General features: G+C 32.1%; 5 protein-coding genes across 10 annotated transcripts in view; 4 read left to right on the top strand and 1 right to left on the bottom strand.

Moving 5' to 3' along the window:
• LOC118440172 (uncharacterized) overlaps nucleotides 1-980 on the bottom strand; it is an 82,554-nt gene extending 81,574 nt beyond the window's left edge. For 2 of the 4 annotated variants that reach the window (XM_085659444.1, XM_085659443.1), the window contains exons 1-2: nucleotides 662-979; nucleotides 17-277 (exon numbers count right to left, since the gene is read on the bottom strand). In XM_085659444.1, coding sequence (XP_085515570.1) covers nucleotides 17-169 — 153 coding nt within the window. In that variant the 5' untranslated portion in view covers nucleotides 170-277; nucleotides 662-979. Of the gene's footprint in view, nucleotides 1-16; nucleotides 278-661 lie in introns of those variants that run through there. The other 2 variants (XM_035862805.2, XM_085659445.1) reach the window with 2 other exon arrangements.
• Nucleotides 1-6,429, top strand: part of LOC146872777 (NCK-interacting protein with SH3 domain) — a 102,847-nt gene extending 96,418 nt beyond the window's left edge. Inside the window, exon 11 of one of the 2 annotated variants that reach the window (XM_085659447.1) lies at nucleotides 6,051-6,429. In XM_085659447.1, coding sequence (XP_085515573.1) covers nucleotides 6,051-6,348 — 298 coding nt within the window. In that variant the 3' untranslated portion in view covers nucleotides 6,349-6,429. The remainder of the gene's footprint in view (nucleotides 1-6,050) is intronic. The other variant, XM_085659446.1, reaches the window with a different exon arrangement.
• A 776-nt stretch (nucleotides 6,430-7,205) lies between these two features.
• kel (kelch protein) lies at nucleotides 7,206-10,327 on the top strand. 2 transcript variants are annotated; one of them, XM_035862204.2, is made up of 10 exons: nucleotides 7,206-7,478; nucleotides 7,704-7,811; nucleotides 7,861-8,019; nucleotides 8,182-8,586; nucleotides 8,679-8,932; nucleotides 8,991-9,218; nucleotides 9,298-9,470; nucleotides 9,568-9,708; nucleotides 9,797-10,052; nucleotides 10,137-10,327. In XM_035862204.2, the coding sequence occupies exons 2-10, from the start codon at nucleotides 7,738-7,740 to the stop codon at nucleotides 10,325-10,327; spliced, it is 1,881 nt and encodes a 626-aa protein (XP_035718097.1). In that variant the 5' UTR covers nucleotides 7,206-7,478; nucleotides 7,704-7,737. The 2 variants fall into 2 exon arrangements, with proteins under 2 accessions (XP_035718097.1, XP_035718098.1); XM_035862205.2 differs by having other exon boundaries at nucleotides 7,873-8,019.
• A 200-nt stretch (nucleotides 10,328-10,527) lies between these two features.
• LOC118439929 (uncharacterized) lies at nucleotides 10,528-14,003 on the top strand. The gene has a single exon (XM_035862206.2). The coding sequence runs from the start codon at nucleotides 10,532-10,534 to the stop codon at nucleotides 11,900-11,902; it is 1,371 nt and encodes a 456-aa protein (XP_035718099.1). The 5' UTR covers nucleotides 10,528-10,531; the 3' UTR covers nucleotides 11,903-14,003.
• A 481-nt stretch (nucleotides 14,004-14,484) lies between these two features.
• On the top strand, nucleotides 14,485-16,787 carry LOC118439891 (putative glutamate receptor). Its single transcript, XM_085659250.1, has 7 exons — nucleotides 14,485-14,972; nucleotides 15,052-15,381; nucleotides 15,459-15,624; nucleotides 15,731-15,939; nucleotides 16,029-16,118; nucleotides 16,240-16,403; nucleotides 16,463-16,787. The coding sequence occupies exons 1-7, from the start codon at nucleotides 14,487-14,489 to the stop codon at nucleotides 16,785-16,787; spliced, it is 1,770 nt and encodes a 589-aa protein (XP_085515376.1). The 5' UTR covers nucleotides 14,485-14,486.
• The last annotated feature ends 677 nt before the right edge of the window (nucleotides 16,788-17,464 follow it).

Genomic DNA, 17,464 nt, shown 5'->3' on the forward strand with positions numbered 1-17,464 from the left:
AGAACGAAAAGCTTACCTTGAGGCCAGACAGGACCGCAGCGGGGTCCGAGGGGGTCCGGCTCGAGGATGCTTGATTGGTAGCACCGTAACTAAGTTGTTGTTGATAATTCGAAAGGATTTTTTTATGAGCACTGGCCTGAGCTCTATAAGCCGACACTGATAACTTCATTTCTTTCTGTTCCTGTAAATGAGTCTCCTTACGTCGACGCTCGAGCCAGGACACATCGTCCGACTCCTTTATTTCAAAACTATAGTCAAAGGACTAAAGAAGAAAATTCTGTTCTTTGAAAAATTTTTCCAAGAAGTTTCAACGAGAGAAAATAAAAGTCAATGTAAAAAGAAGAAAGGAAAAAAGAGAGATAGAGAAAGAGAGATAGAGAAAAAGAGAGAGAGAGAGAGAGAGAGAGAGAGAGAGAGAGAGACGGAAATAGAGATAGAAAGAGAAAAAGATAAAGTTGAAAGAAAGAGAAGAAAAATCGAACAGTTTCGGTCCTTGTCTTCTTTCCTTGAGTTATTTCCCTTCGTCTTTATACATACATATATATATATATATATATATATATATATGTGTATGTACATGCGTTACATATGTATGTGTTTGTGTATATACGTATATATATGTATGTATGTATGTATATCTCTTTGTCTCTTTCTCGCTCACTTTTTGTATCCTCCGGTCCTCTTTCTTCAAACAAACTACTTGTATCATTTCATCCTAGCCTTTCATCCACAGCACTCTTGTTCGTTGATTTCACGTAAAATCTTTTAAAGATTTTCTTTTTATCGAAACACAAAACTCGCATAATCCCACCGCACTATTCGTAATTTTATCTCTTATTATATCTTCTAAATCATGGCAGTCTTCGATAAAATAAGTTTCTATATCATCGTTGTCTCTCGAATGATACGCATTCTTAAACTTCGATATTTAATCGTTTAATATTTCGTTGATAAAAAAGGAAGAAAGTGATGGTACACTTTTTGAGCGTTCATTGACCTCCTTTAAGACGTATGTCGATTTATGTATATCGATCAGAATTAGTAAAAAAAAAAAAAAAAAAAGAAAAAAAAGAAAAAGTTTATAACGATTTTTCGTTCTTGCCTTTTCTTCTTTCCTTTATTTATTTATTTCTTTCTTTTTCTTTTATTTTTTGATGGCAATAATAGTGCCGATTATCGTGATGGCGTTTAGGAGAAGTGACTGTGAACGGTCAATGATCTTTCCAAAAAAAAATCAAAAATTCACTCGAAACACATTGATATTTTTCGAATGATTAAGGAGGACATCTTGATATCATACATATTCGTTTCTCTTCTTTCTCTTCGCATGCCTTTCGCTTTTTCTCTCGATTTCTTTCCATCCCTCTTTTCATAATACGCCAAAATTTCAATTGAGATTAAGAGATAAACGAACGTAACACATTCCTCATATTAATGTATTATACTATTTATTCTACCTTAGAGAAACATCCGATATAATCACTGATTTCACTCATATCGTTGAATTCAAGTTTTGATTTTGTACGAACACTTCTTTTTTGCTTTCTTTCTTCCTTTTTCTATTTCTTTTTTCTTTATTTTTATTGTTATTTCTTTTTTTCCCCACTGAACTCAAATTTCGTCCTCTTCCTCTTCCTCTTCCTCTTCTTCTTCCTCTTCCTCTTCTTCTCCTTCTTCTTCTTCTTCTTCTTCTTCTTCTTCTTCTTTTTCTTTTTGATATTTTTCTCGATCGATTGAAAAAAAAAAAAAGAATCCGAAATCTTCGTCCTTAAGGTTGATCGTTCATAGTGGCGCGTATCTTCGATGACAATTCACTCGACGAATAATTAAATTCTAGAACGACCAGTTGTGATATAATCGAAGACGAAGGTCATTCTTGGAAATCAAATATCTCGAATACCGAAAGATCGCAAATATATTTCAACGGGAAAGGAAGTTCACTAAGAGCTTTCGTCTTTGTAAAAAGAAAAAAAGAAAAAAAAAAAAGAAAAAAAAAAAGAACAAAAAAAAAGAACGAGCCAAATTCAACGAGATACGAGGCTAAAGAGAGAGAGAGAGAGAGAGAGAGAGAGAGAGAGAGAGAGAGAGAGAGACAGAGAGACAGATCGAGAGAGAGAGAGAGAGAGAGAGAGAGAGAGAAATGGAAAGATAGACAAAGATAGAGAGGATGGGAATAGAGGTGGTTATCGAAGGGGATAGCAAAAGAAAATCCTGCTGGTAGTATCGCGGCCAAGTTACAAACAAAGTCGAACCAATATCAACGTCAAAACTTACGAAATTATCGTGAAATTCGTTCGGTCTTGCTAATAAAATTTGTCCTCTTTTTTTTTTCTCTTTCTTTCTTTCTTTTTCTTTTTTTTGTTTTGTTTTATTTTCTTTTTCTTTTGTCTATTTCTTCTTCTTCTTCTTCTTCTTCTTCTTCTTCTTCTTCTCCTTCTTTTTTTTCTCTTTCCTTTTCATGATAAAAAAAAAAAAAGAAAGAAAAAGGAAGAAATATAGTTGATGATAACCGATCGACTTTTTCTTTTTTTTTTCCTTTTGATCATCCCCATATCTGGAACTTGTAATTACGTTCTTAATGAAAGAAAAGAAATAAGAAGAAGTATCATATTCTTCGTTCTCAATTCAAAAAGGTAATGTTAATTAAAAATGGGGAAAAAAGAAATGGAGGAAAAAAAGAAAAAAAAAAAGAAACAAACAAAATCAGACGTAAAAGTATTTCTTAGAGATTTGCCAAGAACGTTAGAAAAGAGTTTGTCAAAGTTAAACTGCGTCGAGTGATATACGAAGTATCATACCACTTTCTACGTGCCAACGTTCATGATCAAGCGTTACGTGAAATCTCGGATGGAAAATTCAACATGGTCGAGTAGTCCTCTGAGTTAATCCTTCTTGTTACGAAGTTTCTAAGAAAAACAGCCATAGCTAGTAAGCTACCTCGGAGTAAGAAGAAGAAGAAGAAGAAGAAGAAGAAGAAGAAGAAGAAGAAGAAGAAGAAGAAGAAGAAGAAGAAGAAGAAGAAGAAGAAGAAGAAGAAGAAGAAGAAGAAGAAGAAGAAGAAGAAGGAGAAGAGGAGGAGGAAGAGGAAGAGGAGGAAGAAGAAAAGAAAAAAGAACGAAATAGTGTCGAAAAAACAATGAGGAAAAATATCTTTTCAAATTTTCTTCAAGATAAATGAATCTAATGGATGAGAAATATAAATCAACAATATATCATTATCGTTTCATGAAAAGTTATGTGGGATGGGGGGGGGGCAGAGAGGAGGGTAGAAAAAAAAGAAAATAGAGAAGAAAAATAGAAATAAACAGAAATAAAAAAAAAAAAAAAGGAAAAGAGCATAAAAAATAAAAGAGTCGGACATTTCTTGTCCGGAAGAAGTCGGTCGAAACGATTATCGGACTAACACATAGCAAGTTTCCTAGCTGTGGTAGCTCGAGCATAACTGGATTACCAGTAGAAACGAACGAACGAACGAACGAACGAACGAAGACGGGGCATCATAGAAACGCATCGACTTCTAAACGAGCACGGCGAATCACACCGAACAGTTCCGAGGTGTTGTTCGTTCTATATTCCCTTTCATTTTCTCTCTCTCTCTCTCTCTCTCTCTCTCTCTCTTTCTCTCTCTACTATTTTCTACTTTTTCCTAATTTTCTTTTTTCTTGTTTTTCTCTTTCTCTTTCTCTCACTCTCTCTCTCTCTCTCTCTCTCTCTCTTTTCTCTTTTTTGCTTTTTTCTCTTCCTTCTCTTTCTCTTCTATTTTTTCCAACGTTCTAACTGGATTAAATATTATCATGATGTACAGACTTCAAGGAATGAACGTGTCACTCCCTATGAGCACGTCTCTTTATCATACAAATTTACTATGGTTCCTTCCTATAGTTTCTACTCTCTCTCTCTCTTTCTCTCTCTCTCTCTCTCTCTCTCTCTCTCTCTCTCTCTTTCCTTTTCCTTAAATTATTTCGTATGTTCTATTTTTTCGAGGTAGATACAGACAATCGTAACTTAATACACTGGTTCTTGATGTACCTTTTATATACTGATTTTTCTTTTCGTTCGAATTTTACAATTCTTCCTCTTCTCAAATGTTTCTCTTTTCCTTTCTTTTTTTTTCTTTTTCTTTTTCTTTTTCTTTTTCTCTACTCCTATCTTTTCTTTCGCGCAAATTAATTTCTTATATATATTCTTATCATTTTCCGAGTTGTTCAATTTTTAAAATGCAAACTTTCTTTTGTCCTTTTTTATTTTATCATCTTTCTCTCTTTGTTTTTTCTTCTTCTTCTTTTTTTTTCTTTTTTTTTTTTTTGCTATAATTCATATTTTGATTTCAATTGTCTTCATGTAAGAAATTTTAAACGAAATTTGAAAAGAAATTTCAATGAATGATTTTCATAAAAAAAAAGAAAAGAAAATAAGTTTATATTAAAGATATAATGGACGAAAGAAATTCATTAAATTATCGAATTTCAAATGACAAAGTAAATACTATCGTTTTAAATGGAACGATTATACGCGATGCTTACATTCGCTCAGATCGAATTTCTAAAGGTGCCAAAGACTATTATTTCAATTATGCGACACGCGCTTTTAGATCTAGTTAAGGGAACACGATAAATATTCGAAAGAAGAAATTTATCCGGCAAGGAAATTTTTTCAAATTCGATTGATACATCATAGAATAATTCTTCTTTCCTCGATCCTTAAGTCTTTTCGAAAATGAATCGAATTCCGTAGGACTTGAGACAAATTTGTATGGTTTCTCCGAACGATTTTCATTTAATGAAAATATCTCGGATTTCATTTAATCGGCAATTTTGTTTGAGAAATCAATTCCAAGTATTTTTTTTATCTCTTTCTTCATGTACCTAAATGAAAATTTATCATTGCCATGTAATGCGTTTTTTTTTTTTTTAATTAATGTACGTCCATTTAATTTATCTAATTTTTTTTTCTTTTTTTTTTTTTATTAAATCCGTACGAAGAAATAATTCACTGCATTCTTTTTATATTTAATTTCGTTCTCAATTCTTTTGTTTTGTTTTGTTTTATTTTATTTATAATAAATCAGTTTCTCGAAATGTTTGAAATGAAGTCCATGTCAATGAAGTGATTGCATGAGTGCGTAGAAATTTTCGAATGATCAGGGTGAACGTACGGTATATTGATTGATCGAACGACATCCTATCCGTCATAGTAGAACATTTTCAAACAATTCGTTTACCTAAACGCATTGAAAAATATGAGAGAAACGAACTCGATGCGTCAAAGCGTCGCAAGAGAATTTACGATCATTGGTGATGGAAACCCGATAGGAATTTTATTCGAAACGAGAAGAACGAACCGATTTACCGGCAATATAGGTAGATTGCAATTAACTTGGATCTGAGCCATGGGAAACTATGAAAAGTGATTAGAGTAATACGTCTGTCTGGTAAAATGTCGGATATCCATCCAATTTTCTCTATTTTTTCTTTTGGTCCAGCCGAGGATTTAAAAATCATCGAGAGAAGATACTTTTTGTAATTTGAAAGGATCACCGATATGGTCGAAAAGAATCGTTAGATACAAAAGCTATAGTGGAGATTCATGAGAGGGAATAAAAGAGGAGGAAAAAAGAAAAAAGGACCTCTCTATCTCTCTCTCTCTCTCTCTCTCCCTCTCCCTCTCTCTTTCTCTATCTTTCTTTGTCATTTCGAAAAATAGGAAGATCGATCGAATGATCAAAATATAAGTTGAACGTTTTGAAAAGAGAATTTGAACATCGAATTTATCCTACATATGTATATGTACACATATGTATACATATATATATATATATATATATATATATATATATATATATATGGTGTCTCCTACACGTTCACGTAGTGAGACGAATTTCTTCTGAAGATGGCAAATCGATCGATTGACGTGTTCTTAATTTTTTCTTTCTGTCTTTTTTTTCTTCTTCTTCTTCTTCTTCTTCTTCTTCTCACGAAAAAAACGTACACGATTGAAAAAAAGAGAAAAAAAAAAAACGTACGGGTTAGGATCGAGTTTTCACAATTTAGCAACGGCCGTCTTTCCTCACGCACGTGTCACGCGAGCACACGAGAGCCACTAGAGGAAGCGAGCAGTTTCGAGCCTCCTCGTGCGCCTGGCTGCCGCCACCCCGCCGACACCGACGTAACCCGACGCGTCGACAGGAAGGGGCACTTCGAGGAAGGGATGCTCAACGCTAACCGCGACGACGACGGAGATGACGACGGCGGCGACAACGACGACGATAACAACGACGACAACGACGACAACGACGACGACGACGACGACGAAGACGACGACGACGACGTTGTAGGAGGATCCGTTTGACGGGAGCGCCGCACCCTCGATGCTTTAACGCGCAGAACTCGTCAAACTCGTACTATCACCACCCCTTATCCACACCTATGGATTAAAAACCAAATTCCTTCCCCTACCATCTATACACTATTCCATCCTGCGCAATATCTTCTCAGCCATATTATCTCATTCTAAACCTATTTCCTTTGACAAAATTTTTATTTACTTTTGTTCACATTGAAATCAAATTTATTATTATTATTTATAATGTAACTAAATGTATGAAGAAAAAAAAAAATTGTATAAAGAATGTATTTTTCGAACGGCTAATTTATGATAGAATTTTTTCGTTTTCCTTTTCTTTTCTTTCCTTTTCTTGTCGTTTCTTCTTCTACATTTAATTACATAATAATATAATGTTGATAATAACTCTTTATTTCAAATGAAAGTATTACTTTCCTATTAACGGAGAAAATGTTTCTTATTATATTTATTTTATTTTTTATTGTTCATGCGTTAAGGTAGAAATCTGTAATTTATTGATTATATCGATCGATCAAAGCTGCTTTCTCGGTTGAAAGATTTCATTGTGTATTTCTTTGTCAAATGCGACATTATCAACAGATTTTTATGGCGTTAATGTTCATCGAAATATCGAAACTTCACACTCACGTTATTATCATACGAGATACTTTTAATCGAATTAAAGAAACCGACTTTATCGACTATAGATTTTGGAATTTTTATTTTCTAATCATTTGAAGCTAATTAAGTTTTTAAAATTTGAATAGAAAATAATTCAATAACTCAATTGATTTTTTTTCCTTATCTTATGTCGATAAAATAGAATATCTTATGTGAAATATTTGGTATTAAATGGAAAAATTCTCATTTTGTTTTCTACCATCTTTCGATGTAGACCTGATCAGTATACACATAGCAACACACAAAATGGAAGATCTTTGTTGTATGGTGTTTTATGGCACTTGCAATGTTGTGACAGTAACGATGAATTACATTTAATCTCTATTAAAGCAATAACTTTTTTCATTGACATTATATTATACTTTGAACGATGCCAAATGTAAATTATTTTACATCTCGACGTGTGAAGATTAATTTAGTTTAACTATATCACAGTGATTAAACCAAAATTTATAGTAAATATTTTAATGATATTATCTACTTTTTTTGTGTGTTTTTTTGTTTTTTTTTGTGCGTGTTTTTTTTGTTTTTTTTCTTTTTTGTGTTTTTTTCTCTCCTTTAAAGCATTCAGAAAATGACTATAATGCGATAACAATTATTAAGTTAAATGATAAATCATATTGCAAAGATTTCAATTCAATGATTATTTCTTCTAAGGTATAAATTAATTTTTATTTTAGGTGCAATTAGATTTATTTGGAAATTTTTTTTGATATGGAATCTGCAGGCCAAAATCAAGCTCAAAATCCTGGTAACAGTGCTAACGATGGATTTGAAAACAAGGGCAGGTAATAATTATAATTATATCTTTTATTTCAGACAAACAAACTTTATTAGTTTATCTTTCAGCTGTTTGTTATTACGATATGCAAGTCAAAATTCATTGGATGAGAGTTCTCAGAAACATGTACCTCGAGAAGGTTGTAGAGACAAACCACCATATAGAAATCATCATCATACCAATCGTGCATTTGAAGTAATCAATGAGATGCGCAAGTAAATATTATGATAACGATATCATATTCAGTAAACATCCATATATATGTATATATATATATATATATATATATATATATATATATATATATATATATATATGTATATATAATTTTATATATGCTGTGTTTGAGATATTTAATATAATAATAATTGTTATAGAAAAAATCTATTATGTGATGTAATCTTAGTAGCTGATGGAGGAATGGAAGTTCCAGCACATAAAATGGTTCTTGCTGCTTGTAGTCCTTACTTCTATGCCATGTTTACAAGTTTTGAAGAACGTGATCAAGAAAGAATTACATTGCAAGGAGTAGATTATTCTGCTTTAGAGTTATTAGTTGAATATGTATATTCTGCTGAAGTTCATGTCACAGAGGACATAGTACAAGTATTACTACCAGCTGCAAATCTTTTACAATTAACAGATGTTCGTGATGCATGTTGTGATTTTTTACAAGCACAATTACATCCATCCAATTGTCTTGGAATTCGTGCATTCGCAGATCTTCATGGTTGTTTGGAATTATTGGCGCATGCTGATAGTTACATAGAACAACATTTCTCGTAAGATATAATATTTACAAATAATAAATATATAACATTGATCTATTAAATATATTTATGCTATGTTAAAATAATTGAATTATTTTTAACAGAGAAGTCGTTGATGGTGATGAATTTTTAACTTTATCACCACAACAAGTTGCAAAATTAATCTGTAGTGATCGTTTAATGGTTCCATCCGAAGAGAAGGTATTTGAATGTGTAATTTCATGGGTCCATCATGACTTGGAAACACGACAAGCGCATTTAGCTCAATTAATGGAACACGTTCGTTTGCCATTACTTTCTCAAGAATATCTTGTACAACGTGTAGAGGAAGAACCACTTCTTAAAGCTAATTTACAATGTAAGTAATCATTTGTATCATTCACCAAAGTATTTTATTAATTAAGATATTTTTTCAGGTAAAGATTTTTTAATAGAAGCTTTGAAATATCATTTACTAAAGGGTGAACAGAAATCGTTATTTAAAACACCACGTACAAAGCCAAGACAGCCACGTGGTTTACCTAAAGTATTGTTAGTGGTTGGTGGTCAGGCTCCAAAAGCAATTAGAAGTGTTGAGTGTTATGATTTTAAAGAAGAAAGATGGTATCAAGTGTCTGAATTACCAACAAGACGTTGTAGGGCTGGTAATTATATTATAATAAAGTTAACAAGTCAATTATATTTGAATTCCTTTAAAAATCCATTCTATTTCTTTTCACATAGGATTATCTGTACTCGGTGATCGCGTTTATGCCGTAGGAGGCTTTAATGGTTCTTTAAGAGTTCGTACAGTAGATATTTATGATGCAGCCACCGATCAATGGTCACCTTGTCCAGAAATGTCTGCGAGAAGATCAACTCTTGGCGTTGCAGTTCTTGGCAATTGCATTTATGCTGTAAATACTTTATATATATATATATATATTTTTTTTTTTTTTTCTTTTTTATTTATATAGAAATACAAATCCATACGAATTTGTAAATATTTTATAGGTTGGTGGTTTCGATGGTTCTACCGGATTAAATTCAGCCGAAGTATACGATCCAAATAGTCACGAATGGCGAATGATAGCACCAATGTCAACACGTAGAAGTAGTGTCGGTGTTGGTGTCGTAAAAGGTCTTCTTTATGCCGTGAGTTTTTCCTTTTCTTTTTTTCTTTTTTCCTCTATACGGATATAAATCTTATTTCAATTGAACAATATAAATGTTTTTTTTTTAGGTCGGTGGATACGACGGAGCATCGCGACAATGTTTATCCAGCGTAGAATGTTATAATCCGGATAAAGATCAATGGAAGCCAGTACCTGAAATGTCTGCACGACGTAGTGGAGCAGGTGTAGGTGTACTGGATGGAATATTATATGCGGTTGGTGGACACGATGGTCCATTAATAAGAAAAAGTGTAGAAGCTTTTAATCCAGAAACTAATCAATGGACTCCAATAAGCGATATGGCTCATTGTAGAAGAAACGCTGGTTAGTAAAGTCATTAAAGAATTGGTATGAATTGTAAAATTATAGAATATACATATATATTAATACAAACGATTTATTATATAGGGGTTGTAGCTTTGAATGGGCTTCTATATGTTGTTGGTGGTGATGACGGTTTATCAAGTTTAGCATCCGTTGAAGTTTATTCACCTAGAACCGATACCTGGACAACATTACCAACTTGTATGGGAATTGGTCGTAGTTATGCCGGCGTTGCAATAATTGACAAACCAATGGCACCTGCTACGACAATGTGAGGTCTGCAATCCGCTGGGCACGTGACAGAACAAAATGCAGACTCGATTGTCGACGTGTCTGAGGCATTACGAGAGGCCGAGCCCAGCGGTGTGCAAAATTTAGATCAGAATCTTCCTCAGCAATATCGTGCTGGTAGTCACGCTTGTCAAGGAGCTCGTTGCGTTTGTCAGAGATACGAGAACGGGGAATTGGCTGTTGTAGTTATGAATCAAAATAGAAATCAGGAAAGGGATGAGTCTTATCAGAATGCTGTTCGCGTTGCACGTAATTTTCAAAATCGGCCTCCTGGTGCGGCTCAACCACATCCGAATCTTAATCCTAATTATCAAAATCCAATTGATCTTGTTAGGAATTATAACAGAGCTCGACAACATCAGGAACCAGAAGAAAATATTTACGAGAGATTGGACAACGACGACGACGACGACGAAGAAAACGAAGGTGAACATAACGCTGAGGGTGGTCGTAACGATATTGTTAATAATCCAAATAATCAGAATCCTACGGATGATCATATATACGAGAGAATCGACGATCGATCTTCTTGCCGTAATAGAGCTTATTCTCGTTTGAAATATCAAATGTTGAATCTGATCTCTGGTGGTCATTTCTTGAACGAGATCGACTCGAGAAATTTTAATCAATACGATCAACCACGACACGTTTATTTAGATTCATCCAGAATGGGCAATCAATTTTGTCAAAGCCGTTTGGGAAGACTCGGACGAAATTGTTTTTCCAGCGAAAATCTCGCTTATGCTTCTACCAGACGATCAGCTTATCCTTTGGGTTACAATTGTTCTTGTCCTTATTGTAGACATTTGGATTCGAGATATATCTGTCATCATTGTCAGAGTTTACATAATAGACTTCGTTATCAAGATACCAACAATACTGCGAGACAGTATATATATCAGTTATCTAGAAATTGCAAATGTCCCTTTTGTCGTGGCGATTATGCAAAACTCTCATCTGGTAATAATCGATCAACCGAATCATCATCTTCCAGAGGTAAAGATTCTCATCATCGAAGTCCTGCTGGTTGTGTTTGCCGAAATAAGACAATGCCTAGTTCGAGTTCATCGATGCAAGTTGGAAGATATGTCGATTGGATCAATAGAATTGGTTCATCCGTTAATAATCCGCTTTATGCAACGATTCACATTGGTAGAATCGATCGATCTTATTCTGGTTCAGCACCCACTGGTAATTCTGATACTACAGCTGCTTCAACATCAACAGGAGGATCAACAGATGCTGGTACTTCAGCGAATATCAGATCGATCTTTGCCTCGACCTCTTATAATCCTTCTACTTCATCAGCTTCCGTTTGTCTCATGAATCGTTCAACGGAACGTCAACATACGTGCGACGATTCTTGTATAAGAAATCAGAATCTAGCTAGGATTTGTCAATTTCTTGGTAGATGTGAAAGAGCAGAGTGCAATCATAGTAGATTGTCGGTTCATTGGTGGTTCGTTAATAGATGGTTTAATACTGAAAGAAATGTTGACAATGCTCCTCTCGAAGAAGAACCACGTGAACGTCAAGATAGTGATAGTGACGATTCTTAAATATTCTGTAAATCTATGATTTTCAATTTATCTTACTTTTCTATCGTATTTCATCTTCTTAAATATCACCGATGAATCTCTTTCTCCTAACGAATGGTCTTTATTTTCTCAAGTGTTCATTTATCATTCATTTTCCATTATGTGTAATGACAATAGTTGTAGAGTTTCAGGTTGTGATATTTACTAGGATATAATATTTAAATAAGTCTACTTCTGGGATGTCAGTAGAGAGGTCGTTCGATTGTAGAACTTTAGTTTATTATTATTTACTTTTATATAAATATATATATATTTTCTTTTTTTTTTTTTTGTTTTTTTTTCAAATACTATAGCTTCGTAGCACCAACTTGTGTTATCTATATATATATATATATATATAAATAACTGGCGCAGTGTGTTGTATATTGATATAATAATAATAATGACGATGATAATGATAATGATAATGATAATGATAATGATAATGATAAATAATTGACAATGTTCTCCGTTTGCTAGATCATAATCTACCGAGTAGAATCTAATAATGATCGACATCGGTGAACATTTAAATTTTCAGTCGTCTAGATATATTAATAGCCATTTTTTAAGCTTGCTCGTAAGATTAAACGACCTACTCGCTGCTTCCACGATTAAAATGAAAAAACAAAAAAAAAAAAAAACAAAAAAGAATAAAGAAAAAAGAAAAAAGAATCTCTACATTTACAAATGATAAGACTTGATGTTATTATGCTCGTATATATTTAGATAAAAGATTAATCAGTATTTTTAAAAATTGCCTTTGCATATTGCTCGATCGAACCGAATTCGATGGAAGGTTTTCGAATTTGTTAAAAAGGAAAAAAAGAAAACGGAATCGTATTTTACGTTTCTATTTGAAGAAGTAAAGTGTAAATAATTTTTTGTAATTCGATCGTCGTTATGGTATTTATCTAAAAAAGAAGAAAAAAACAATAAAAAAAAAAGAAAATAAAAAAAAAATAAATAAATAAATAAATGGAGTAAAGAAAGGAGAGCATTGTAAAGGCAATATGTGAAACGTGTCGATAATTTGATGAATGATTCTTATACGCCAATTAATATAAATTAAGATAAAAATAAAAAGATAAAAGATCTCACGCTTAAGAAATTAAAAGAACAAAAGAAAAAGAAAAAGAAAAGTAAGAAATTAAATCGACTAAAATAATTGAGTTGAATTATATCGATTCTATTCTAAAGAATACGATTAATTTTAACTCCAACGGTACAAGTTAAATTCTTAAACGTATTATCTATATTTATTTTTTGTATTTCGGGGAAGAAGCAGATGTTATATACATATATCAACGTTGTGATCAACGTCTAATTAATAAAGGATCTTATGATAGATAATGAAGTGTGTTATGTGGATTTATTATCAATTATTTTTAATAAACCTATATATATATATATATATATATATACGTAGTTGACAATAATCCCATTTGATCCGCAAGTGGATGTGCATACGATAGCTGTATCATATGTATTATTGTATAATTATCATTGATCTATCATTAAATTTACATTGGATGCAAAGTGCAAGGATAAAAATGATCGTTGAAGTGCGAAACATAACGATTACAATTTTACATAACGCAGAATATTCATGCACACTCACATAAATATTAAATGTCATTTTTTTGTCGGGGAATCTTATCTTTTTATCTTTAGATCTATCTCATCGCATTTCAACATTGCACGTTAATATAAGCCTAGTATTTTTTTAATGACGTTTCTCCTGATACTTGACTTATATCACTTTTAGTGTCAGGCATTTATTAAAGACAACCTTTTTCCAAAAAAAATGCGACGGTTAAAACGATCTGTTCTGGTCACATTATTTTCACAACGTTTGCTTTAAATATTAGATGGACCGGTAAGTAATGTCGTTTCTGCGCATGTCGATATTCGATTGTGATTAAAAATAAAAACTTGTTAAAAATTTATACGTTTGAATTTAATTTAAAAAAGCGACATTACTTTATGGTCCATCTAATAGTTTGTTTTAAATCTAAATTAAAAGGAATAAACATTGAAGAAATAAAAACAACGTTTAATAATCGATCGATGATAAACTAATATAGGAAAGCATAAAATTATTTTCTTCGAAGGAGAAACATTTATACTTATCAGCATGACGATCGTAATATTCCAAATGGTTTATAAGTCATTCAACAATTAATATTTAATAAAGAGTATTCTTCATTCTTGTCGTGTAAGAATTTTCTTCATAAATTTTATTATATCGTTGTCTGCCCATTCGTTCTAATTGAGAACTAGTCCGATTCTTTCGATTTGAGAAATACACAAGGAAAAAATGAGGTTCTTTGTACAATTAACGAAACTCGTTCCTTTTATTCTTCTTCTTTCTACGAAAATCGCAAGATCTTACGAATTTCTTTCTATCGGCGAAGAACAAGTTCCTTTTATCATCGACATTTGCAAATTATACGGAATGAAATCAATAATTTTCTTGTACTCGGATTCAATGAAAGGTGTTATAATAATATTTTTAATTTTCATTTCTTCATTTGAATTATCATTGTATTCCTTTTTCTCAGAAATGGAAATGAAAACGATGATTTTTAAATGGACGCGTGCAATTTCTCGCGAAGGATTTACGTCTACGAACTTGAACTTTTCGGAATTGCACAAATCGTTGTATTATGTAGGGCGAATCATACGACCGTATTATATCGCTGTGATTTCAAATTATAATGCGATTAATGAGTTCTCTTTAGCAACCAGTACATTTGACATGTCTTTTGCTACATGGCTAGTGTTATTCATTTACAAGGGACAAGGCTCCGATTATTGTCACAGTCCACCAGGTAACATATTTCATTTAAGATTCGACTCGAATATGTTGGTACGTTGCGGTACAGAAAATATTTTACGAGAGTGGTATTCGATTGATACGAATCGAACCGAGATCAATGATTTAGCAACGTGGAGCTTAGAAAAAGGAATAGCTAAAATTGCTCCAGATTCTCTTTATAAAAGGAGATATAATTTACAGGGTTTGGTAATGAGAGCTGTTATAGTTAAGGTAAAATATTCTTCAGTGTGAATTTATTTTCTATTTTCTAGTTAAATAAATTTACATTTATTATTTTCTTTTTCACTAGGATTCGTCGTTCCTAATCGTAAACGAGGATGGCAAATTGGATGGGATATTAGGTAGAATATTAAGAAATCTTTGTGTGACTCTCAATTTTAGTGTCAACATTGTCTCGGAAGTAGAAGAATATGGAAATTGGAATTCTAAAGAAAAGACCTGGTCCGGAGCAGTGGGAGAATTATATGCTGGACGTGCTGACATTTCTATTGGAGATTTTACTATTACCGGTCCCAGATTGAATGCTGTCGACTTTACGCTTCCTCTTTTGCTTACGAAAAAATGTCTTTACATTCGCGAACCACAAATATTTGCGATTAAATGGTCATCTTTTATTCTAGTACGATACCTGGCAATCAAACTTTTTCTTTTTCTTTGCTTAACCTTTAGAAATTAAAAAATTGATATTTTTCTAAGGCATTCTCCTATTCCATTTGGATAGCTATGTTGGTGATATTAATTGTTGGATCGATTTTATTAATTTTTCTCAAAATAAAGAATGGAACCGATCGTAAAATAAGAGATTTATTGTTAGACAATTTTTTGGAGATTTTGGGTATATTTTGTCAACAGGGACTGGCAGGTATCAAATAATATTTCTTAAATTTTCTTCCAATTGTTTCTTTCTTGTCCTACTTCTTTTTGTTTTTTTAATGATTATATTTATATAAATTATTTGTTTGATTTAGATTTTCCTGATAGATCTTCTTTAAGAATAGCATACTTTTCTATCCTTCTTTTGACTGTTGTATTATCAGCCGCTTATTCTGCATCTTTGACGAGCTTTTTAACTACCGGTATCCACAAATTACCCTTTAATTCATTAGAGACGTTCGTTGAAGACGGTACTTATCAATTTTCCGTTTTTCGTGGTACGTCTAGTTATGATAAATTTGCAGTGAGTATTATATTTTTTATCTAAGCTGTTATGTATATATATATATATATAATAAGTACATGAAGACAAGTCAAAATATATATTTCTAGAATTCGGAACATCCGTTTGAAAAGAAATTGATGAAGTTGATGGTAGAAGAAGAAAAATTGACACCAAATGTAACGGAAGGATTTGAAAGAGTACGCTAAAGTATTATAAGAAAACAAAATGAAATAGTATATATATATACTATTTCATTTTATATATATATATATATATATATATATAATTTTATTTTAATATCTGTTATTTAAATCACAGGTTTGTAAAAATCGGAAACTAGCAATCTACACGTCCGAGGAAGTACAGAAGTTTGCATATCTTAAAATACCATGTAACCTGGCTTCTATTGATACAGGACGCGTAGAGAGTGTAGCCATGATTTTATCTAAAAACAATCCATTCACAAAGATTATCAATTTTCAGTAAGTACTCATTAATAATGTACAATTGCATTTATAGTTACATCAAAAGGTCATTCTAGTTTGCAGAAATTTATCGAGAATGGAATGATGAATCGTTTGAAGGATACGTCCTTCAAGAAGAAATCCAGTGATGTGAAGAAGCATCAGCCGGTTTGCATAAACAGCATTATGTCAATTATTCTCCTTATCCAAACTGGTATCATTTTGAGTATTTTTATTCTGATCATAGAAAAATGTATATTTTCTTCTAAGATGAAGAAGGTGTCAATGGTAGATCGTACTCTTTCGAATAAATCGTCAGGCATTAATTTGAAAAGGAAGAGAGATATAAAAAATTTTGCAAAAGATCACAGGAATCGGAAACGACAACGCGAGAACTATTAACGAAAAGGCTTATGTTCGTTTTTAAACGAATTTTTCATTTTGCTTGTAATTTTCTAATATTACACATATTTTTAATCTATTACAATAATTGTCTACAATAATCACATGCATTCGCATATAGAGAAAAATTAGAATACAATGTTTGTTGATTAATAAATCATTTTGTCAAATAATTGCCTAGTTTATATTAATCGATTTATGTTAATTTATTTTAATATGTGCAATATTTTATTTATTATATTCCATTTTATTATCTTTCTAGAATAAGGTAAATTTGTAAAGTGTGCATGTAGATACGTAGATCTAGGCAGGATTATATTCACACGTTGAGGGAGGAAAAAAAAGACAACAAAAGAATGGAAAGGAAGAAAAAGAGGAGAATGATAAAAACATTTAATAAATGATCGATAAAAAATCAATGCCAGCACTCATAAATTAATTTTTTTTTCTTTAACACACGTCACGTCCATTCATATCTGTACGTCAATCAGGATATAATCGAAGAGACCATAAATCTCTCAAAAGTTTACAAATTTAGTCTCATACGATCTTCGTTCGCTGTCGCGTAAACATTTTTCCAAGGAATTTCTCGACAACCTTAATCGTGTATCCGAGGAATAGTCGTCATTTATAAATTTATTGATCGATATAGAAAAACAAAAAAAAACAGATAGAAA

The sequence above is a fragment of the Vespa mandarinia genome, chromosome 9 (assembly GCF_050613455.1).
Source record: "Vespa mandarinia isolate Hongniang chromosome 9, ASM5061345v1, whole genome shotgun sequence".
Lineage (NCBI taxonomy): Eukaryota > Metazoa > Arthropoda > Insecta > Hymenoptera > Vespidae > Vespa > Vespa mandarinia.